The 22222-nt window shown below is 56.1% G+C and overlaps 7 protein-coding genes across 7 annotated transcripts; 1 reads left to right on the top strand and 6 right to left on the bottom strand.

Annotated features, from left to right (window-relative positions):
* Nucleotides 1–25: 25 nt before the first annotated feature.
* Nucleotides 26–1593, bottom strand: M421DRAFT_418033 (tryptophan synthase beta subunit-like PLP-dependent enzyme). Its single transcript, XM_033591650.1, has one exon. The coding sequence runs from the start codon at nt 1144–1146 to the stop codon at nt 127–129; it is 1020 nt and encodes a 339-aa protein (XP_033451646.1). The 5' UTR covers nt 1147–1593; the 3' UTR covers nt 26–126.
* A 330-nt stretch (nt 1594–1923) lies between these two features.
* Nucleotides 1924–3342, top strand: M421DRAFT_56775 (adenine nucleotide alpha hydrolases-like protein; the record flags this gene model as incomplete). The annotated part of the gene is made up of 2 exons (XM_033595440.1): nt 1924–2464; nt 2528–3342. 2 exons carry the CDS (start codon nt 1924–1926, stop codon nt 3340–3342), a joined length of 1356 nt encoding a protein of 451 aa, XP_033451645.1.
* A 790-nt stretch (nt 3343–4132) lies between these two features.
* Nucleotides 4133–6896, bottom strand: M421DRAFT_56932 (glycoside hydrolase family 31 protein; the record flags this gene model as incomplete). The annotated part of the gene is made up of 2 exons (XM_033595452.1): nt 4133–6591; nt 6647–6896. 2 exons carry the CDS (start codon nt 6894–6896, stop codon nt 4133–4135), a joined length of 2709 nt encoding a protein of 902 aa, XP_033451644.1.
* Nucleotides 6897–8237: 1341 nt separating this feature from the next.
* On the bottom strand, nt 8238–10346 carry M421DRAFT_56952 (uncharacterized protein; the record flags this gene model as incomplete). The annotated part of the gene is made up of 1 exon (XM_033595454.1): nt 8238–10346. One exon carries the CDS (start codon nt 10344–10346, stop codon nt 8238–8240), a length of 2109 nt encoding a protein of 702 aa, XP_033451643.1.
* Nucleotides 10347–11196: 850 nt separating this feature from the next.
* Nucleotides 11197–14063, bottom strand: M421DRAFT_90447 (uncharacterized protein; the record flags this gene model as incomplete). The annotated part of the gene is made up of 4 exons (XM_033597860.1): nt 11197–11457; nt 11787–12080; nt 12539–12693; nt 13232–14063. 4 exons carry the CDS (start codon nt 14061–14063, stop codon nt 11197–11199), a joined length of 1542 nt encoding a protein of 513 aa, XP_033451642.1.
* A 1036-nt stretch (nt 14064–15099) lies between these two features.
* Nucleotides 15100–16933, bottom strand: M421DRAFT_2885 (uncharacterized protein; the record flags this gene model as incomplete). The annotated part of the gene is made up of 3 exons (XM_033589001.1): nt 15100–15897; nt 15950–16389; nt 16435–16933. The coding sequence occupies 3 exons, from the start codon at nt 16931–16933 to the stop codon at nt 15100–15102; spliced, it is 1737 nt and encodes a 578-aa protein (XP_033451641.1).
* Nucleotides 16934–18548: 1615 nt separating this feature from the next.
* On the bottom strand, nt 18549–21690 carry M421DRAFT_56607 (Piwi-domain-containing protein; the record flags this gene model as incomplete). The annotated part of the gene is made up of 3 exons (XM_033595421.1): nt 18549–21306; nt 21359–21485; nt 21582–21690. The coding sequence occupies 3 exons, from the start codon at nt 21688–21690 to the stop codon at nt 18549–18551; spliced, it is 2994 nt and encodes a 997-aa protein (XP_033451640.1).
* Between the last annotated feature and the right edge of the window lie 532 nt (nt 21691–22222).

Raw genomic sequence — 22222 nt, 5'->3', positions numbered from 1 at the left:
TCTGCGAGGTTCCATGTTTTACGATCAGTCATGTTTCGGTTTGGCGTATCTGGAGTCTACACCTTGCTCCTAAAAGCTCTCTATATCATATCTATGTCTTGCTCTATTTATCTTTTGAATACTCGATCACGCCGGCTGCTTGAGTTGCTCTTCCCAAGTTTGCAACATAGCCGCTGTGATGTTCTTCCCGCCGCATACAACAATTACGACTTTGCTCTCCTCCGTCAATTCTGGCATAACCTTCCTGAGCCTCCCTCCGTAACACAATGCCAAGCAAACTCCGCACGACGCCTCCACCATAATCCTCTCATCATCCGCAAACCTCACACACCCCTCCATCGCCTCTCTATCGCTCAAAACTACACTCTTGACCCCCTCTTCCTTTGTGTGCTCAAACGCCCTCTCCGCCACCGTCCGCGCCCCCAGCGTCGTCGCAATACTCGTGATCGCCGGCAGCGTACTCAGCCTACCCTCCCTGACGCTCAGATTCAGACTATCCGCGCCATCGGTCTCAACAGCCAGGACCTTCATGCCCCTCGCCCTCTCGCCTGCGTTCTCACGGCCCAGCATGATGCCGCTAAACATGCCCCCACCGCCCACACTGCACACGATCACATCCGGCCTCTGACCTAAGTCGTCTAGGACCTCCGATGTAATCGTCGCATTCCCGTCCCAGATCGCCTGCGCATCGAACGGCGGCACATACACGGGCTTCTCGTCCCTCTCACGCGCAGCGGGGATGACGACACGCTGGAGATGCTCGTCGGCTTCGTACCAGCTCGTGCCCTCCTGGATGACTTCGCTCGCGCCCGCGTCCCGAATCTTGCCGATCATGAACGCAGAGGTGGACAGCGGGACGACGATGGTCGCGGGCGCACCGAGACTGACGGCGGCCACGACGCATGCTAGGCCTGCGTTGCCGCCGGAAGAGGAGTAAAAGTGCACGCTTGAGCGGGCCGAGGGGGGCTGGGCGCGCAGGTGGGTTAATAGGAGGTTTCCGATGCCCCGCGATTTGAAGGAGCCGGAGGGTTGCAGGTTTTCGAGTTTCAAGTAGATCTGACATCCGGCGGATTGCGAAAGGGTTGTGGAGTGGATGAGTGGTGTTCGCCGCCAGGGAGTGGGGAGATGGTCTTGCGGTGGCGACATCGTTGATGGTAAGGGAGAGGGGTGGGAGGTCTTCGATGGGATCTGTGGTGTACTGATTTGAGTATTCAATCTTTATAGCTATAGGTTAGGATATCTGGTCTTAGCTGTAGTGTACTTGTAGGGCGTGATCCATACACTAGCGTGGTGTACGAGGCGGGATGTGGGGTCCGAATAGTTCCCCACGAGAGACCATCTGTCTTTCCATCAGCTTTGCCGTGCATCTTTCATCTCTCCCGTCTTCGAATAAATGCCTGGAGACGAAGTGTACTCTGAATTGTTGCAGCTGCGAGCGATTGATGGGCCGAATGGAAGTCTCCTTGCTGAGATCTTTGGCCCTAACGCGGAGGCGAAGAATGTCTTCCAGAGTCTCGGGTGGGAGGATTATGGCGTCGGTTGTCATCGCATGTGGTTCGGAGGTAGAGTGCCAGAGCCGCGGCGAGAGTAGGGACTGGGGACGAAGGGCATGGACTCTGCATGCGGTCGATTATACGGCTGGCATGCATCAATGGTGCATATCTTATCCTCAAGTATTCTAAACGTTATACTTCATTTCATGCAAACTTCCTATACTGGTAATATTGCAAGAGCATTGAAGACAGCTGGAATCTAATCTCCCATCCTCCACTCAAGTCCAACCAATCCCACAATGTGTACATTGACTCAACCACACCTGCCTCACCTCAACAAATGACTCAATGACCATTTTTCGACTTCCGCCCCGCCGAACTTCCTCGCCCCTCCACCAACACCGCGCAATCACGCGCAACCCCCGTAAAGATGCCACCCTCTATATGTGTTGTCTGCCGCACGAACCGTGCGCTCATCCTGCGCCCAAAAGACCACTCCAAACTGTGCCGCCCGTGCTTCATCACCGTCTTCGAAACTGAAATCCACCACACGATCCTCTCGACCAACCTGTTCCAGCACGGCGAACGCATCGCAATCGGTGCATCAGGGGGAAAGGACAGTACAGTCCTCGCCTCCGTGCTGAAGACGCTGAACGAGCGGTATGACTACGGCTTGGACCTCATACTGCTGAGTATCGATGAGGGGATCAAAGGGTACCGAGATGATAGTCTGGAGACGGTGAAGCGGAACGCGCAGCAGTACGATATGCCGCTTACTATTCTGGGTTATAGCGAGCTGTACGGTTGGACTATGGACCAGGTTGTCGAGCAGGTGGGAAAGAAGGGAAATTGCACGTATTGCGGTGTATTTCGACGACAGGCGCTTGATCGCGGCGCGGCGAAACTGGGCGTGAAGCACGTGGTGACGGGGCACAATGCGGACGATGTCGCGGAGACAGTGCTAATGAACTGTGAGTCCCTCTCTCCACGATTCTCGGCCGGACGTCTGGTTTGAGAAGTGCTAATCTGTGCAGTGCTGCGAGGCGATCTTCCCCGCCTGTCCCGCACGACTTCCATCGTAACCTCCACCCCCTCCCTGACCCCTTCGAATCACACCGAAGCGCAAGTCGCAGACAACACGCACATCAAGCGCTCCAAGCCGCTCAAGTACGCCTACGAAAAGGAAATCGTCCTCTACGCGCACCACAAGCAGCTCGACTACTTCAGCACCGAGTGCATCTACTCGCCCGAGGCGTTCCGCGGCAGCGCTCGCGCCTTGATCAAGAACCTGGAGCGCGTACGCCCAAGCGCCATTCTGGACGTGGTCAGGAGCGGCGAGGATATGGCGCGCTTGGTGCCGGGCAGTGACGAGGGATGTGGCGGCGCGTGCGGGAGTGTTGTTGCGGTGCCAGCCGAAGAGGAGGAGGGCGGATGTGGCAGTGCGGTTGGAAAGAGCATGGCAAGTGTCGAGCGACAACTTGCATCCAACGAGCGCGCCGAGGAGCACAGTCTTGAGACCGAAATCACGCTCCCGAAAGCTTCACCCGCGCCATCCACGACCTCGACCGCACCAGTCAAGGGCCAGAAGAAACCACGCGCTGAGCGCACCGGCGGGCCCCGGAGAAAGGGCCCGGCGAAACAGGTCATGGGCCAGTGTGCAAAGTGCGGATATCTCTCCAGCCAAGCCGTGTGCAAAGCCTGCGTGCTACTCGAGGGGCTGAACAAGAGCCGGCCCAAGACGGGAATTGAGGTCGGCTACGATGTGCAGGACGTCAGTCTGAACAGCGTGAGGGACGAGTTGGAGGCTACAACTCTCTCGGCTCCTGCATCACCGGCCACCGAGGGCTGAGCAGGATCACGAGTACAAATTACGGGTCTGAAAGAAAAGGCAAAGAGCTTGCAATCGGCGGCTCGTACGGTCCTGCAGACGCGAGATAAGGCGTTTGCAAGCACTGCGCAAACTTCATCCTTCGACGCGGACCGATGTAACCATCTTCGCAGATGTATGAGCGCAGCTGCGCGCATTTCTGACCTGCAAAGCGACGGCAAAGAGCGGAGCGACGTCAGCGACAGGATTGAAGTCAGGGAGACGAGTGGCGTCTCGTCGACAGCGCACAATCTCTCTACGCACAGCATATCACATCGTGCCCGGTGGCGCGCGTGGTGTCAACGGCGGTGTCGATCGCACGTGGTCTTGTGACCAGGCCTGGTCACACGGGCACAGCAGGAGCGTCTCGAGGTGGTTTCGCGCGACCCAGCTCATAAGCCAGCGTGCGCTGTGACACCAGGTGCATATGCACGACGTCAGTTGCGGTCTGCGTTGGAATGGTTGTCCTGGCCTGGCTCCTCGGCTGTGACCAGTATCGAAACGGGTCAATGCGGGTGATAGAGACGAGACGAGAGAGCGGAAGCATGAAGTGGCAACATGAAGATGAAGAGGCTCTGTGTAATTGTGATTGTGATTGTGTACCATATGCTGCAAATGCTCAGGCCTACAACAGCGGATCTATCACGACACGCCAAAAACATCCAAATGACAGCCCAATGCCAAAACCAGAAAGAACGCCATGCTATGCCGCTATGCAAGCTGCATCTGCGCCCTAAACGCCGACGAGTAATTGCGAAGTCCAACTCGATTCTTACAGTTGGAACTCGAACCCACCGTCCAGCTTCCACGGCCCCTGGACCTCCACCGAGCCGGTCGCGGCATCGAACGTGCCCGTCGCACCCGCCTTATCCTGCCCAATAACCAGCACCTTTGCAACGGTGATAGACTCGCCCACCGCGCCCTTGTACGCAAAGCTGCCTGAAGCGGTGAACTTGCCGTTCTGAAAACTGAACTCAACCTCGCTGACGTCGCTCTGCTGAATCTTCTCGCCCTCGTCGAGGTACAACCGTCCCCTCGCGCTCCCATCCGTACCAGGAGCGACGAGGATGGAGAAATCCTCTTGCCTCAGCGCCTTTGTAGTGTTCGCCGAGTTCATGCGCATGGGCAGGATGCTGCCGCCGCGGATGTGCACGGGGATATCGCTGGTGGTCAGGTTGGTCTCTGTAACGTTTGTACCAGCGCCCTGCACCTTCTCGAGCGTCCAGTAGTTGTAGAAGACGTCGTTGGGAAGGTAGTACGTGACTGTGTCCGAGAAGTCTGTGGTGACGGGCGAGATCAGCAGCGCGTCGCCGTAGAACCACTGTTCTTGGATACCGAACGTATTTGCGTCCTCAGGGTACAGGAAGAACAGGGGGTTGATTATGGGCGCGCCGGTAGTGGTCTGGTAGTACAGTGCGGTGTATATATAGTCGAGGAGTTTGTAGCGGGTGTCGATTGCCTTCTTTGCGGCGACGGCGACGGACGCCCACTGGTAGAATTCCTGCTGGATAGTGCTCAGCTCAGCGTGGTTGCGATAGAAGGGCTGGAAGGCGCCGAGCATGGCCCAGCGCGCGCACAGGTTCTCGTTTGTGTTGCCGTTGAAGCCGCAAACGTCGGAGCCTACAAGCGGCATCTGGTGCATCGATACGAAAGACAGCATCTGCCGGATCGAAGTGCGGTAGTGCTCCCAGTCAGAGGCGTTGTCGCCGAACCAGTGAGTAGCCTTGCGGCCGGTACCGGCCCAGGTAGAGCGAGTGAGAACGAATGGGCGCACATCTGGACGGCGGGCGGACATAGACTTCTGGGTCGTCAAAGCCATCATGTGACCGTGGAGGTTGTGCGTGTCGTATTGGCGTGTGCCATCGTAGTTGGAGGTATTGAAGGGGATGGTCTGGTCGCTAAGGCCGCCGACGTGGTTGCTGACCGTGTAGGCAGGATTGAACCACTCACGGTCCGCGAAGCCCTTCATCTGACCCATAGCTTGACGAGCCTCAAGATCGCGCTTCGTTGAGGAGTCGGGCTGGAAGGATGAAGGAAAGCCAGGAATGGGACGTCCAGTGTTGGGGCGAGGAGCGAAGGCGGGCTTTGGTGGGATGCCGTCGTCGATCGCCTTCTGGCGGGAGTTGCAGGTCTGCGTGTCGTGGCAGAAACTGGAGGCCTCATTCATGTCAACCCAGATGCCGTCAATGTTAACGCCGGAGTCGGCATCGAAGAAGCTGAGAACCTCGTCAGTCCACCACTTCTGTGTGTTGGGATGGAACCAGTCGGGCCATGCAACAGCACCGGCCCACTGCACACCGAGAATATCAGTGCCATCGGCCGCCTTTAAGAAGACATCGAGATCGTGGCCGCTCTTATATGCTGCAACTTCCTCGAATGCATGAACTCCAGGATCAAGGATAAGCACATAGCGCTGGTCGCGGGAGTGGAGAGTCGACACAAGCTCCTGCATCTTAGTAAGAGGGAAGCGCTCGGGGTCGAGGGTAAAGTCCTGGCGCGCATCCATATAGTCAATGTCAGTCCACATAACCTCAAGCGGAATGCCAGCGGTCGAGTAATTGGCAACGACCTCAGCAACCATGTTGACGTCCCAGTAGCCGTACTTGCACTGGTGGAAGCCGAGCGCCCAATAAGGGTACATTGCAGAGTAGCCAACAACGTCAGCGTACTGCTTGGATACATCAGCGGGGCCGGGACCAGCCAAAAAGTACAGGTCAACGATACCGCCGATGGCGTTGTACTCGAGGTACTGGCTGCCAGCGTCATTTTGGTCAATGTCGATGTTCATCGGAGAAGAATTCAGCATGAAGACACCGTGAGTACCCTTGTCGCCACGGTGATCAAAATAGACCGGATGTGAGCCGTATAGGTTCGCATTGTTGGGAATATTGATCGACTCGGCATTGAGCAAGCTGCGGCGGTAGCCCTTCGTGTGGAAGCGGAAAGAATCGCTGTGCTCTCCAAGGCCGTAAATGTTGGGGTCCTTTGGCAGGTTAGTGCGTAGACGGACATACTGCTTCTCGAAGATCAATGGAGTGCCAGTGGTGTCGAAGATGGTTTCATTGTTGCTGTTGCGAATGACCTTGAATCCAAACGGCTGCGCGGTAATGTCGAATCGAACAGCTGCGCCTGAAGAAGCGGCCTTGCCGTTGGCAGGACGGGGAAGGACATCCTCCTGAACCTGAAACATATTGAGTCCCGCATCGAAGATCTTAACGTGGAGACGGTCGTCTATAATGGAGTCGGCTACTGGCCAAATGTAGATCTACGATATGCAAAGACATACCAGTCTGGTGCTCAACAACCAGCTTCAGCTCCTGGAGATCTTCACTGTATGCATTGCAAGCAGTGCCAGCGAGAGTGAGGTCGGCTGTGAGGCCGGAGTCCGTGACATCGACATTTGTAGCTGTGTAGCCCGGGCACGTGGTGGAGTTTGCAGCTCGAGGAAGAACACGTGAGGTAGAGTCGTGAGGGTAAGGCACAGCACGTGCGAAGCGCGTGCACGCTGCAAGCGCGATGAAGGACTTGACCAACATGGCGCGCTCAGTTTGAGTAGTTGAGTTGGTGCAAGTGCGGTAGAGAGGCGTTCAAGGCGGGGATGCGCACATTATATGCAGGCGAGCGCAAGCTTCGGTGCCGGGCGTTAGTGGACCATAGTCACGATGACCTGGCGGGAATGGGTGTGGGTCCGCGGCGAGCGTTGATCAACACCTTCACTCCATCCCTGATTCTTAGTCTTGTTTCCGCACCGCATGATCCATGTAGTGGGTAGGATCCGGCATGTATAAACAGATGACTTCATCCCTGCCCGTCGGCAAGCAGCAGCGGTTCGCATTGGATGGTGTTGAAGATGCCAGGATGTTGTTCCTGCAGGCTGCAGATGTGTGGGCCCTGTGGGGAATGCTGCCAAGGAGATTGACTTCCGCGTTTCAACAATAGGTACCCGAGGAGGACAAAGGTATGGATGCGCGTCCTCACAGGAAATAACGATGCGTGGTGGCCGGGAGCAGCGGATACAAGGATGCTGAGGTAGTCGAGTTAGACTGCAGCTGCGGTTATACGTTCGTATTGGGCACGAGACTCCCGTCAAACTGTATATCTCAGGGGAAGCCGCGCGCAGCCAGTAGTGACTTTGGACGACTTGCTGCTGTCAAGAAAATCACGACGCCGAGACTGGGATGGAGTATGCTAAATGAATGACGGCATGTCTGAGTAACGGCGCTGTTACTGGCTCCTAACTAGCATCGTGAGCTGCGTCCGTGACGTTGGAGATCAGACGGCGAGGCTCACGCGTTGCGGGGATCAGGTGTTGTGGCTGCGCTAACACAAAGCTTGGCCTCGGCCAAACACGAAATGAACGTCGATCTTCTCAGACGTATCTTACTGGCTGTGGAGCAATCTCCAATTTAACATCCGGCGGTCTCTTGAGCATTCGAACGGCTCCTTTTGACCTCGGCCGATACTTGCAGCGCGTGCGGCGGGTGGAGAAGGCTTATCGAGCTCACAAGACGGATGTCGGTGGATCTGTAGGTTTGTGGAACGATGAGCTGGCAGTGCAGCTCGGCATGCACGTGTGCCTTGTACATACTCTTAGGCCGGTGTTACTGAACCAGTAGATAACAGCGGAAAAGTGGAAGGTGGAAAAGCGGATGCTTGAGCTATGAACTAGAACTAGGCAAAGTCCGAGTCTGACGGCATCGAACGTGTCGAACAGGCGCCGATGTTTCATCGCGACAACCTTTCAGGCGACAAGTGCGACCCTTGCCCGATCGTCAGCAAACCATTCTCCACATCTGTGAGAAAGGTACCACTTGCTTCTTTTCCTGGACTGTATCGCACGTGACGAAGGATTTACCATTTTCAACCCCAATATCTGCCTACATCGCCCTCACAAAACCCTCGGTGTCCACTTCCCACCCCTCCGGCCAAATCTCTCCCTCTCTGCCATCCCATCCACCCGCCATCATTCCCACCGCAAGCAGCAGCCCCGCTGCGCTGGGGAAATACGGCGTAGGCACCCTGGTCCCACCCTCAGGCATACCCAACTCATTGAAAGCATTGTTCACATCCAGTAGCTGCGCAACCGCTCTCTCCGCGTCGCCACTCCTCGCCTCGATAATTGCCAACAATGGAAAGTCCCAGCCATAGCTGAAGGGAAAGTTCCACGTTTCATGCACCTCCGCGACGGTGTTATTAAAAACCGTCTCGTTGAAGCGTGAGTCAGGAGGGAGCCAGCCTCGGATCCCGAGGAGGCCGGGGTGATCTTCCGTGTACTCCGGAGTCGTCCACATGTCCCGAATGCCTTCGTATGTAACGTAGGTATCGTTCTCGATGGGGAAGGGAGCGAGATTGTCGTGCACGTGTGTCCATTTCTCTGGCACGGTCTTGTTCTGCCGAGTCTGCCAGGCTGATGCGACGGCGAGACCGAAGCGCCAGTATGCCAGCTCAAATGTCGGGTTGACGGTTGCGTTCGGCGGCGTATTCTCGGAGACAGGGTACATGGGGGGACCAAGGTCGTAGACCCCTGTGCTGGTGTTGTAGAATGCGTAGCTAGCCATGAAGTCTGCGATAGGGCTAAGAATGTGATCCCACTTCTGCAACGTGGCAGCAGTAGGAAAAGATCGATATTCCATCTCTGCGAAGTACATGGGATGTGGTTGCTGCCAGATCAAAAGGCTGTTGATCTCGCCGGGTGCAGAACGGCCGCTGGGATCGCTCATTTTGCCCAGTCTCGCACCTTCGTAGCCTTGCTTCGCTGCGCGGTCGAAGCTGATTGAGAGGAAGCGGTCATAAACGCCGATGCTGCGGTTGTACAAATCCCACTTCGACCAGAACATCCAGTGGGCGAGGTGCCAGAAGACCATTTCGAGATGGAACTTGCCATACCAGCCGTTATTCACAAGGCCAGACTCTTGAGCGGGGTCTTTTCCAGCACCGTTGACGGCGAGCAGGTACTGTGAGAGTATAACTCGGCGCTGTAACTCGTCGGCTGAAGAGTTGGCTGCTGTAGGGAGAGAGACAAAGGCGCCAGTCGACCAGTAGTCGGCCCACCATGTTGTCGAGCTGTCTAGGGCGTCCTTGAACGAGGCGCAGGTGATATCGCCAGGATTCTGCTGGTACGTGACGGTGAACGACAGCGCTTCGCTTCGGCCAGCAGGCTTCAGGACATACTTGTGCTGTCCCTCGCTAACTCGAGCAAAAGTCGCGTCACCCTCCCAGGCGATGTCCGCAACATACGTGGTTGCATCTAGCGTGTGGGTTATGACTGCTCGGCTCTCTGAGCTTCTGATGCTGGTGCTGTGGTTCGAGGTAGCGTTGAAAAGGCCAACAAAAGGCGCATCGAACTTATTCTTCCCAGTCGCATACGGAAAGTCGAAGACTACGCCCAGATTATTGTCGCCCAACAGCTCGGACGAGATCTTGACAGCGATTGTGTCTGTTTCCGAACTGCCGACTGTTGTGATCTCAACCTTTGAGCCATCAAGCGTGAAGGATGAAGAGATCACTCCTGACCAAAGGTCCAGCGATTGTGCCTTATCGCCCAACGACTGCTCAGTGACATTGCGGTCGCCGAACCACAGGCCAACTCTCCCAAGATTGATTCGATGCGGATTCGTGATCATCCATTGGCTGATGTCTTTCTGCGTCGGATTCGGCTGTTCGTAGTTCACAAGTCGATCGTGGGTCCACCAATCCACCCCAGTATAGTCCTCAGGCAGTGTCTGGTTTGGCGTAGTAGGCAGCGATGAGTTATGCCAGCCCCATGATGAGAGTATGTTGTGTGGGAGGAAGGTCTGGAGACCTGTGATGTCGGCGCCAAATGCAAAATTCCCATTTCCCACCTGGACCGGGCTGTAGGGGTGAGACTGGTTAAGCTTGAGGTTGTACTTTTGAACGATGGATTTGCGATCGATTGCGCCCTCCGTCGTCGATAGTAGGTGCGAAAGAATCAGCAGAATGGAGTTGCAACCATATAGAGTCAACATGGTTGAGATACGAGATGCATGTCGTGGCGAGAGAGAAGTTTTTTTCACGAGTATCTCATGGCTATGTTACCGGGAGATGGTCACTATTGTACCGGTACCGGTAGCACGACTCGTTGTCTGCGGGGTTGTCGATCATCAACTTCACGGAGCCGCCACCGGGGTAATGGGCCCCGAATACAAGGCAACGCTGTAGTCATCTAGAGGCGAGAGATTCTGAAGGACGCTTGTTTGAAATAATTATCCATAAGTGCTCGGTTGTGGGGTGTCGGCGTGATGGTCAGGCAGAGCTACATAGCGTGTCTACATTCGACCGCACTACCGGTAGTGACAGAAGGGCCCGTCTGTTCACTGAAGGACCGCTAAGTCATCTCAAAAGCGATCGCCAATGTGCACATAGCCGCCGTTCCCGACCAAGGTCTGAGTTTTCCAGAACCTTTCGATGAAGCATTAGGATATCACCAAATCTCGGAGGTAGTCGGTCTTTTTTACAAGGCTATTAACGATCTAATACACCACCAGCAGACTACCAATCCTCAAAATCATGGACCACTTCCAGCGGACTTCTGAGTGCCCCTCCTCAAATTGAAGTCGTGCTTTAGGTTGTGGTTTGACGTGATGAGCCGCTCTGGGATCTCGGCGAACACAGGAACTCGATGTCAGGCGCAAACTTTGCCACAGATATCCAGGTATCGAGCGCGAGTGGTGTTGACAGCGATCTTGTCGGCCTCAGTGGAATACCGCAGGCCTTTATTTATGTCTCTGCGACTTTGCGGTTCGCAGCAACTCCAGCTGTAATGCCGATGAGGGCATCGTCGCCTTGAATACTAGCCGTGGTGGCGACGTACTTCGATTATTTGGCATGGATTCCCGCCCCCTTGAGCTTGCGGAAGATCTGCCGAACTTGACCCTTGTAGGGAAAAAGGATTCCAATGTCGCCCAGGGTGATGTGCTCGGGCGTCGGCGAAGATCCATCGTCCTTAGGCATGGACTTCGTCACGGCACCGACGAAGTCCACAACGAAGGGGAATTTCTTGTCATTCACCATGAATGTGATGTTCCCAAACAGTTGGTATTCGCCGTCTGCGTCGATGCTCGTGCTCCACTTCTTGTTCTAGACTTGGCCGAGGTTGTCGAAGAGATGTGCCAAAGTCTTGTGCTTGCCGGTGACTCGTGAGAGTCTTGGTCGACTCATCGTGGAAGAGCTCACCCTGGTAGAGATGCTCATTCGCAAACGTCGTAATATCAGGATGAGAGCGGTAATGTACCTTGAGAATTTGGGTTGGTCACTACTTTCCACCGGACTTGATGAGTTTTCGAAGTGCGAAGTTTCGAGAACATGGAGAGCTTCGTTCTGCTCGGTCGCGATCACGACAGGGCAAGCTGCACACGGTCACTTGTGAGATTGAACGACATCACAGCTTCCTTGAACGGCGCTATTACCATGCAGATGTCGCCTACAGTTGCTTGAGCAGCCTCATCGACCGTCACCACCTGGGCTTTGAAGCTCGTGAGTGCGTCGTTCGATGCGGATGAACAGGCGGGGAAGACGACATCGACCCAGGGCCCGAGGAAGTAAGCATCAAGCTGGGTACCGAGGTCTTTCAGCTCATCTCTAAGGGCTTGCTTGTCTTTGCCGTTGGCCTTGACAAGGTTCTCGCGGGCCTCTAGATACCGCTGAGCATTGTCGCGATGTGGGTGACTGTCTTTGCTGGAAAATTCCTTGACAGCTGCAGCCTACTCGACGTGAAGCAAGTGTGCATGATGGGTAATGTCTTTCGTCGTGTCTAGTTGTTCTAGATCCAACTCCACACACTCGTCCTTGTCATCAGCAGTGGTGCCATCAACCCCGATAGCGCCTTTGCTCGTCTGAGGTGGCCTATTCACTTGCTAGCTGCGAAGTCGGCCGACGAAACGAACAGCCCTCAGATTGGGGTTGATGTTGAGGCAATTGGGCAAAGACTTGTTGGTCGCTCGGTTCGTGGGACAAGCGACGAGGTGCTTGATCTTCAACTCCTCAAGCACCACAATGGCCGCTGAGCAGGTCTTTGTCTTGCCGGTCCCCAGACTAAAGCGTAGGCTTTGGGGACGAACGCTTCAGCCGCCTTTACGTGGTCCTCGTTGAACTAGTGGTCCTTGCGAATGCGCTTCGGTGCGGCGCAGAGGTCGTGCTTCGCAATCCTGTGTTGGAGTACATTCACTTCCTCAAGCGCCGCGGTCGGAGGCGCGCCAAAGAGATCACGACAGAGATCAACACCGTGATCACGAGAGAAGCCTTTTGATGTCCTCTCGATGGCGTTGAGGGCGCGATTGGTTGCGGTGGGGTCGAAAACACTATTATCCACAGCGCCTATACACCCCGAGCAAACGGAATATCACTGGACTGAATCATCAATGTGACGCAGAGAAAGAGTGACGCTGGATACCAGAGGCGAAGGGGAAGTTTTGGAAGAACAGGACAGACGCAAACGACGAACATCGAACATCAAACAAGGCCAGTCCTGGGCACCGCGATCGTACCTCTGAAGCTGGCTTTGGGACTGCTCGTTAGCGAGCGAGTTCTACTTGGAGAACGTTCTGCGTTGATGTGCCTGGATCGTCTTCATTTCGCGCCGCAGTGTCAGGCTGTGGCACTGTGCTATGAGAAACGACATTCATCAATACATACCACTTGAAAGACAAACGTCTGTTATCCTGCCTCTAAACTATAGCCATTCGATAAACTGCGCCTCTGTATTCTCAACGCTCCAGCCCTGGGCGATTGTGCCCTTCTGCGATTGTCGTCGGTCCGGCCTTGCTGTCGAAACGTCCTTTTGTTCAAGGTTGATTTGGTACTGGCGCTGTTGCCGCCAAAGTGCCTCCTCCCAGCCAGGGAGGGTTAAGCAGACGTAGGAGCTTGTCTGGGAGATCGAACCAGGTGGAGTCCTGGTCGTTCATCAGGAGAATAAACTGCTCGATTACTTGAATGCAAGCTACGCGTGCTTCGCGTTCAATGCTCGGAAGGCCGTGCCAAAGGGTGTTGTTCAAGAGAATCGTAGCTTTGAACTCGTCTGCGACGACGAGCGTTGCAATAATGGCACCGAGACGTTCGAGGGACATCAGCTGGGGAATAAACACCTCTTCCACCACCGTCTTCGTCCAATCAACGGCCCACGTGGGGCTAGAAGGCAGCAGACTCGCGTATTCGAGTAGTTCAAGAACCCAGACTTCAACCGTCCGTCGTGTCGCATCAGTTGATTTTACGCATCCTCGCTTATTGGTGTATATCGCCACTCTGGCTTGTCTCTGCGTGCTCTCGTTTCGAGGACATGGACCCAGCTTCAGCTCGACCAAGAACCAGGATGTATCTTCGAAGCAGAAGGGGAGGAGAATACGCTTCTGACGACGTGTCATGTCCGAGAGCGGAAATTCCTCAGGGTCACTGTAGTCAATGTTGCCATTGCGGACAGCTGGCCTGTCTAGAGGCCTGTAAGGGTCGACATGTGTGCATTCTTGTATGTAGATGTGTTTTGCAGATGGGTCTCTGTAGACTCTCAAGAATAGGTTGAACGAGGCGAGGGCGTCCTCGGGAAGATCCGATCCGCTTTGGAAGATCCGTGTAATCAGCAATTGAATCAAGACCTCATTGCGCGGGAATTGTTGGAGTAAATTGTTGATGCGGTCAAGGGTCTCATGTTCCTCGCGCTCGACACGGTCTAGGAAGTGATCTATGTCGCCCATTTGGAAGCTGTCGTCGCGTTAGCATCTGGTATATTGATGCGCTCGTCTTTTCGCCTGCCAAATTCTCGATGCAAACTCATTCGGACGCTTACATATGATGGTGGCGGACTGGCGCCGACTCAGTACTTGGAGGTGAGGCGGGCGTGCTGTCGAGTGGGCGAAGCTTGTTTTAGTCTATCATATCAGCAAGCACGAAGTTGCGTAGAGAGGTCTTGCCGGAATTGAGTAGGCAGTGTCATCTTGACTGGCTGACTCAGGCGCAGCTGCCATGACCTGCTCCGGCCTTGCTGAGCATGTCGCTCCTCCCATGACGAGGTATTCGAGAACCGAATTGAGCGCAACAGCGCAGGCCAAGCTCTTGCCACCCCGAGTAATGTGTGTAAATGTAGCATTGAGACTTCGGGTAAGCAGTGGTCCTCGTCGATGGACGAGGTCCTCGTCGATGGACGAGGGAAAGCGCGGTGTGTAGTGTGTTGAGTGTGGAGTGTGCCTCGTAGTGTACCTCGTAGTGTACCTCGTAGTGTACCTCGTAGTGTACTTTGTAGTGTACTTTGTAGTGTACTTTGTAGTGTACTTTGTAGTGTACTTTGTAGTGTACTTTGTAGTGTACCTCGTAGTGTACCTCGTAGTGTACTTTGTAGTGTGCTTCGTAGTGTGCTTAGTGTAGTGTGCTTAGTGTAGTGTGCTTAGTGTAGTGTGCTTAGTGTAGTGTGCTTAGTGTAGTGTGTAGTGTGATTGGTATCCAAAACGCCAAAGCTCCATGCCGACCGATCCTTGCTATACCCAATTGCTATACCCAACCCACGCACCCATCGCTCACAGATATCAGAAAAAGCCATACGCCCGCCAAACGCCACGGAAGAAAGACAGGAAAGAGCAGGACGCGCCGGGACGCGCCAGAACGTGGCGGGGCGGCGTTTATCTAACCATCGCTATGCGCGCTATGCAAAGAGGCCAGTAAACGACAAAACGCAGAGAGACGAGATGGGTAGTCAGGGACGGAGACAAAAACGAAGAAGAAGACGTGCACCGCCAACTACGCGCCCTCAATCTCCTCGGTCCCCCCGTCGTCCCTCTCACCCGTGATGCGCACGCGCCGCGGGTCCGTGCCCCACAGCTCCCGCAGCACGCGGTGTTTCTGCGTGTCTCGCACGCCCTTGAGGAAGCCGTACGTGCGCTCGACCTCCAGCAGCTGGCCCTCGAGGCCGCCGCTGCTGCTCTGCGCGCGGCGTATCAGGGGGCCGATTAAGTTGCGTCGGGCCTTGTCGAGCTGGTCCTTGACGCTGTTGATGACCTGGATGTGGCTCTTGAGCTCGGATTTGTTGGAGAGCGTGGACGCGCGCACCGACTGCAGGAGCTTGAGGTTCTTTTCGTATTTGGCGATTTTGAGCTTGTTGGTGATGGTGTTGCGCCACATGCGCGCGAGGAACTCGTCTTTGCGGTTCGCGAGGCTGTCTTCTTCGCGCGCGACGGAGCGGTGCAGATTGTGGAATTGCCGGTCGACGCTCTCGAAGAGCTTGAAGAGCACGTCGGCGCGGAGGAGCTCGTTGGCAATGTTCTCCTCGAGGGTGGAGAGGAGGTAGTCGAATGTGCGCTGCAGAGTAGCGCGGGACCGTTGCGCTGTCGTGTGGCCGAGGACGTCGTTGACGATGCGGCCGAGGGACGTGGGCTGGCCGTCTGCTTCGAGCGCGCCGGTGAGGGACAGCGCGCCGTGCACGTTGGAGACGAGGGTGTCGAGCATGGAGCTGCGCGGGGACTGGATCGAGGAGAGCTCGCGGCGGGCCCACTCCATTGTGATCAGGATGCTGCAGTCGTCAGTAGATGCGCGTGGTGGCTGTGAGTCGGAAAAAAAAAAAAAAAAAAAAAAAAGGAAAGAGACAAAAAACGTACGAGTCCATGTCGCCGTCGACGTTGGTGAAGAAGGAGGTGATCTTCTCGGACAGGACCTTCAAGCTGTCGCCCAGATCGTCCAGCTGGTCGATGATGACAGTACTCGCCGACATGTTGGTGGCGCGCACGCTCTCGCCCAGGTCCTGCACGGCGATGCTGGCCTCGGCCAGCTCCCTCGAGCGCGGTATGACGTTCTCGCTCGCGTACATGAGCGGCTCGAACTGCTTGGCCATGTTTGCGACGTTGGCGACGTCCGGGATCAGGGCCGTGTTCCAGGGGTGCAGCAGCACCCAGCTCAGGACGACAGTCGCAATGGTCATGACGACGTTGCGCCGCGTCCGCGTGAACATGCCCATGCCGCTCGCAAAGGTGCTGAGGGTCTCTTCCAGCGGCGCGGTGCGGAACAGCGTCTCTCCGCGGATGGCAAAGCGGACGACTGCCAGCGTTAGTACGGGAACACGCTCGCCGGGCGGCTACGTACAGCCATCCATGGGGCTCGCATCGGCGTCGTGGTGCGACAGGGCCAGGTCGTCGGCGGGCTCCTCGTCGAGGTCGGCCATGGGGCTCTGCAGGCGCGAGGCGATGTTGTCGGTCGCGCGGCGCTGCTGGTCGTCGGGCTCGGGGCTGCCCTGCGGCGTGTTCTTCATGGGCGACTCGGGCAGCGGGATGCGTGAGGGCGTCGTCTCGCGGTCGGAGCGGTAGTACGAGGGCGAGCGGCTCGAGTGCAGCAGCGAGCGGCGGTGCCACTGGTTGTTGCTCTTCTGCCAGGCGGGCGGCGCCCAGGGCCCGTCGCTCTCGTGCTCCGACTCGTCTGCCTCCTGCGGGGGGATGCTCCAGCGGCTGGAGTGCATGGCGCTGCGCGCGCTGTAGCCCGACTGCGAGAGCCGGCTGCGCTCCGGGTCGAAGGCCTCGAGCGAGGCGGTGAGCGAGGGCACGTCGTGGTCGAAGAGGCTGCCGCGCGAGCGCTCCAGCGTGTCCATGGTGTGGTGTGCGGTGGCAGTGAATGCGCCGGCCGCGGTGCTTCAACTTCTATGTATGGCGCGGGTCGGTGCTCTGCACGCGTGTGCGGCGCCCGTGACGTCGCGGGTCGCGTTGGTGTCTGGAGGGATCGCTTTCACTATTGCTGTCGCCGTCGCTGTCGCTGTCGCTATCGCTGTTGTTGTCGTTTGGCGCAAGTGGAAGAGTACGTTCAGGTGTGCTGTGCGCAGCAGCGACAGTGTGGTACCGGCATGGTCGCCCAGCAGAGGGCTCCACAGCGATAGCGATAAGCCTACCCATGTCCCGCTGCCGCCAGAGGGGCCAGCTCAGATGCCAGGGCTGCACTGCTGCGGCGCCGTGAAACGGGGGAGGCTGGGAGGGGCGCGCAGTGATTGGGCCTCGCGGCGCCGTGTGCACAGCGGGGAGGGGCTCGCACCAGGCCGCACCAGGCCGCACCAGTCCGCGGCCACTATCCACCACTGCCTAATGCACCTTGACATGTCGACGTCGGTGCTGCTGCTGCCAGCTGCGACGTCCACCGCCGCCCTCTTTCGCGGTCGCTGCATGCTGTGTCAGCGCGGGGTAGCGCCGTCCCGTCCCTCCACCCGTCCTGGACGCGTCCACCTCCCACAACCTTTGCGCCTGCAGAGAGCGCACTCCACACGGGACTCTGCCCACCCAGGTGCGCCGTGACCGTCTCCACCCCGCTGCCCCGCCAAAGCTCCGTCCAATCCGTGTGCGGGTGGTGGGGCACCTCACCTGGGCTAGCCGCCTGCGCGCTGAGTCATGAGTACTTGGCTAGTTATCTGAGCACCCGCGACGCAAGGCCTGCGAGCACATCATGTGCCTTGCAGCAGGGCCGACCAGATCATGTGCCTTGCCGCGAGGGGCCGCTAGAGAAGCTATGTGAGGGATAATGCGGCATGTGCACATCATGCACCGAAATTCGTGACGTGCTGGAACAAGGGAGTAATTAGACAATCACTCAACGTGCATTTTGCAGTCATTGTGCGTGCAACAGTAGGTGCATTGCTCATAGGGTACACGTGCGACATCGCTTGCCAGTCCCCCCCCGTACATATGCAAATGGGCGTGGCGGCCAGAGCCAAAACAGCGAACAGAAAAAGAAGCACCCATATCGGATGAGCGTCGAAGAATTGTGAGATGGAGCACCGTGTTGAATGGGCTCGCATCAGATCGACTGCATTCTTGCAGTCATCATTCGATGAGACAGGCTTGCCATCATTCGAGAGACAGGCTTGCCGTCGTTCGAGAGACAGGCTTGCCATAATTCGATGAGATAGTCTTGCCGTCAGTCGATGAGACAGGCTTGCCGTCATTCGAGAGACAGGCTTGCCATCATTCGATGAGATAGTCTTGCAGTCATTCGAGAGACAGGCTTGCCGTCATTCGAGAGACAGGCTTGCCGTCAGTCGATGAGACGGTCCGTGCGCGACCTGAGAGGCCGGGCGTGACTGACTTTAGGCTAAACACCTTCTTCAAGGTGCGCAGCTGAATGGCTCAGTGAGTTCTCAGCTAGACGATGGGAAAGCTCGTTTGAATCTGGTAGCAATGGCATGAGATGGCCATGGCGAATGTTGGCGGTCGATGGATGCACTACAAGTAGTACATCGTCTCCATGAGCTGCGGATGGACGTCCTTGCGCCACGTGGTGTTGCTGAAGTCTGTGCTGCCGTCGCCCTTGAGCACGCTGTGTAGGTAGGAGCGGCCACGCTCACACAGCAGGTCGGCATAGTACGCAGGCGGACAGATGCTAACGGAGCGAGTCGCGCGGGCGAACGTGTAGCAGAGACTGTGCGTCAGGCTCTGCAGCTGGTCGGCGCCAAACTTGATGTCGTCCTTGATGACAACGTAGTGCGCTGGCTTGGACGTGCCCTGAAGACCCTGGTGCGCAAGCAGGAAGAAGTCGAAAAGCTTCTCGCCCGTGACACCACGATCGACAACGGTACCGGGCATGGGGTTGCCAGTCTTGCCATCCGTGTCTTGCACAGTCGTTGGGTAGAAGCGCGTGTGGTGGCGTTTTCCCACGACCATGATTGTCATTTTCGGGTGCTTGTCCTTTGTGCCGTACAGCCTGGCAAAGGCCTTCTCAAACGCAGGCAGCTCGTTCTCCAGGACAAGACGGTACTGGCCCTCAGAGACACCGTCACGATAGACGATGACCTTGTCCGGCAGGCTCCGGTTGCGCATCTGCCAGAGCTTGAGGCGTTCAATAATCATCTCTTCGAGTTCGTTAACCATCTCGGTGCGACCCTTCTGCGTGCGCATGCTCGCTGGATACTGCGAGAAGATAGCGTCGACTGAAGCGACTACGCCCGCGATACTTGGAGCAGTTTCTGAACTGCCAGGAGAAGGATGAGTGACGTCGATACCGAAGATGATGGTACGCGGATCCAGAGGCGACATGCTCTTCGCACCGACGGTATGGTTCACACCACCAAGCTTCTGGTTGAACTTCATAGCCACATTGGCAAAGTATTGCATCTGTCCCCTCTCTTTCGAGAACTTCTGGCCAATGTTGCAAATGTTGGGGATGCCGAGCTGACAGTCGCAGACATATTTAATCGCATCGTAGAGCGTGGCGTTGTCGCTCGGGAGCAGTATGAACAGGAAGTTCGGCTTGGCCGTAAACTGCGACTTGAGCGCATCGAAGATTTGCTTCTGAATCTTGGAAAACTCCTTGTTGTTCAAATCGCTGAATGGGACGTTGATGAAGACCGGCTCTTGCACTGGCCCTGGGTTGAGACCATACGTCTGCAATGCAAGCCTGAATGCGTCCAAATGAGTCTGAACAGCACCAAGACCTCCCATGATGGTGTCGCGGTTCCCTGAGTTGATCACAAGAGTACTCCAGTTGCCGAGGGGCTTTGCAACACGGTGGAAAGGCTTGTCCCCAAGCGTTCTCGGATCGAGGTTCCATGCGCCGACCCTTGGTTTAGCAGTCCTCCGCCGGTACAGCAAGTCCGGAGGCGGAAGAATGCGCCCGGGTACGGTAAGAAGCTGAGGATCCACCTTGATGCCAAATTTGCCAAGCGCAACATTGAGCCCATCTGCCATGGGATTGATCTTAGCGACCTGAAGACCAGGCCCGGTGATCGATGCGGCATTTTCGTGGGGCCGACGAGCTGCAAATCTGATCATCTCACTCGTCTGGGGCCCAAGAAGCAGGCGCTTTGCAAATTGTCCTGGCAAGATCGTACAGAGCTCAGCAGGGATCCACTTTGGATCCTCCTTCGTGCCGTAATTGACGACAGGCGCCTGTGCGACAGAAAGAGTGATGTTGTATGTCTTCCGGAAGTATTCTTCAATGGACATCTTGGAACGTTTGCCGTTCTTATCGGTCATGTCGAAAGTAGTGTTGGTACTGTTCTTGTTGAAGGGCGAAAGGTTCGTGATCACGTGCTGCTTACGCTTCGTCTCGCCCTTGACCTTTCGATCAGGGAGGTAGTTCGTCTCAAACTTCAACAACCGTACAAAGGCTGCCAATTTGCGGTACTGGGAGTCGTTGCTTGGTGACTGACCGCCCGTAAATTCCCTCATCACATCTAGGAGTGGACCAGGCTTGTAGAACGCTCCTGTGGCGACGTTGACGTTAACCAACAGTCGGTTGACGCTCGTTCGTACGCTCGTAAAGTAGCCGCGGAGTGCCTGGAGGCCGGAGCCGAGATTTGCAAACTCCATCTGAGGATGATTCCCAAAGGGGTAGAACTTGTTGCCACCAGCTGTGGCAATGCTGCGTTCACTGCTGGGACCGTGTGCCATGAGAACGTTGAGAGCCTGGATGGTCTCGAGCTTCAACGAATAGTTGGATGTAGGTTTGGAGACGTCGTCAAGAAGTTCCTTCAACGACACAGTTCCGATATCAGAGACGAGGGCCTTGTGCGTGTTCCGCTTTCTTGCAGCCTTGGACCTGTCGGTCTCATCAGGCCCGGGGGCAGAAGGTGGCTCGCCATCTTTGGGATACCATTCGAGTGTGTACTCGGCCCTGCTTCCTCCGATTGGAACTTTCTTTGACGACACAAGAATCTGGGCCCAATCGCTCGCGACAGGAAGACCTTTGAACGGGGCCTCTTGCAGCAGGAGCTCTACAAGACGGTGTTTCCTGGCCTTCGGAATTTCATTGTCCGGTTGAAATGAGAGCGCGTACCGGTACAGATCCATGTTGGGGTCAATGCCCTTCAGCTCGAAGTAGTTCGTGTAGAGAACAATGGCCGTGCCTTCTACTCCGTAGCCAGGACGTTCTGGGAGTACAACACCCAGCGACGCTGATGCCATGGCTTTGGACAGATCGGCCTTGACCATCTTGTTCTCGAGCTCAGTGACCTCGGAATTGGGTGCTGGTGCGTTGCCCGTACTGTGGTCGAAATCAGCATGCATTCGATCAGCGTCGTTCGATCTGCACTTACCCAAAGACTTGGGTACCCTCAAAACCACCCCGTCCGCCCCGAAAGCCTCCACCACCACGATCCCCTCGGAAGCCACCTCCTCCACGATCCCCTCGGAAACCACCTCCTCCACGGTCGCCACGGAAGCCTCCGCTGCCACCGCCACGCCCTCGATCACCACCGTCGAACCCTCCTCTTCCTCGACCACCTCCAAAGTTGTTGCCATCACCTCGCCCACGACCACGATCACCACCGTCGAACCCCCCTCTTCCTCGACCACCTCCAAAGTTGTTGCCATCACCTCGCCCACGACCACGATCACCACCTCGTCCCCGTCCACCGCGATCTGCCATATTTGTAGGTGCGTAGTGAGAACTTGAGGAATGTAGTGTGATTGGGAATATGTTTCAAGTTGGCAGTAGATAGTGTCAGCTGTAAGGAATGACCAGCTGTATGTTGCAATTGTGAAAGTAATGCGAGTATGGGTGAGGTGAGACGAAGTGAGAGGCTATCAGGCGGTGTATGTTTGCTGGCTGAAGACGGAAACGCAAGGGTATTGACAAACATGGGCAATTATGACTAAGGAATTGGGAAAGACAGCGCAGTATTGACAATTGTCTGTTCAACAATACTTTGCTTGAGACAGTTGACGCTCGGATCACGTATTGAAAGTCGGAGACATTGAGATCACTCACCCTTTGCTAACAGCCGGTTTCTAACGAGGCGGCACGAACCGCTTGCCTCACAGACGACTCAATGAACCATGCAGGCAGGCCGGAATTTGAGAAGGTAGCGATACGAACACAACTGAAGTAGGCCAGTTCTGAAGGTTGCCGAGATGAGCCTGCGAGCGGGAAGTTGAGCTGACGCCGTGCGCTAGACGCG

Source organism: Didymella exigua, assembly GCF_010094145.1.
Source record: "Didymella exigua CBS 183.55 unplaced genomic scaffold M421scaffold_6, whole genome shotgun sequence".
NCBI classification, from domain to species: Eukaryota; Fungi; Ascomycota; class Dothideomycetes; order Pleosporales; family Didymellaceae; genus Didymella; species Didymella exigua.
This window is presented reverse-complemented; position numbering and strand designations above follow the sequence as displayed.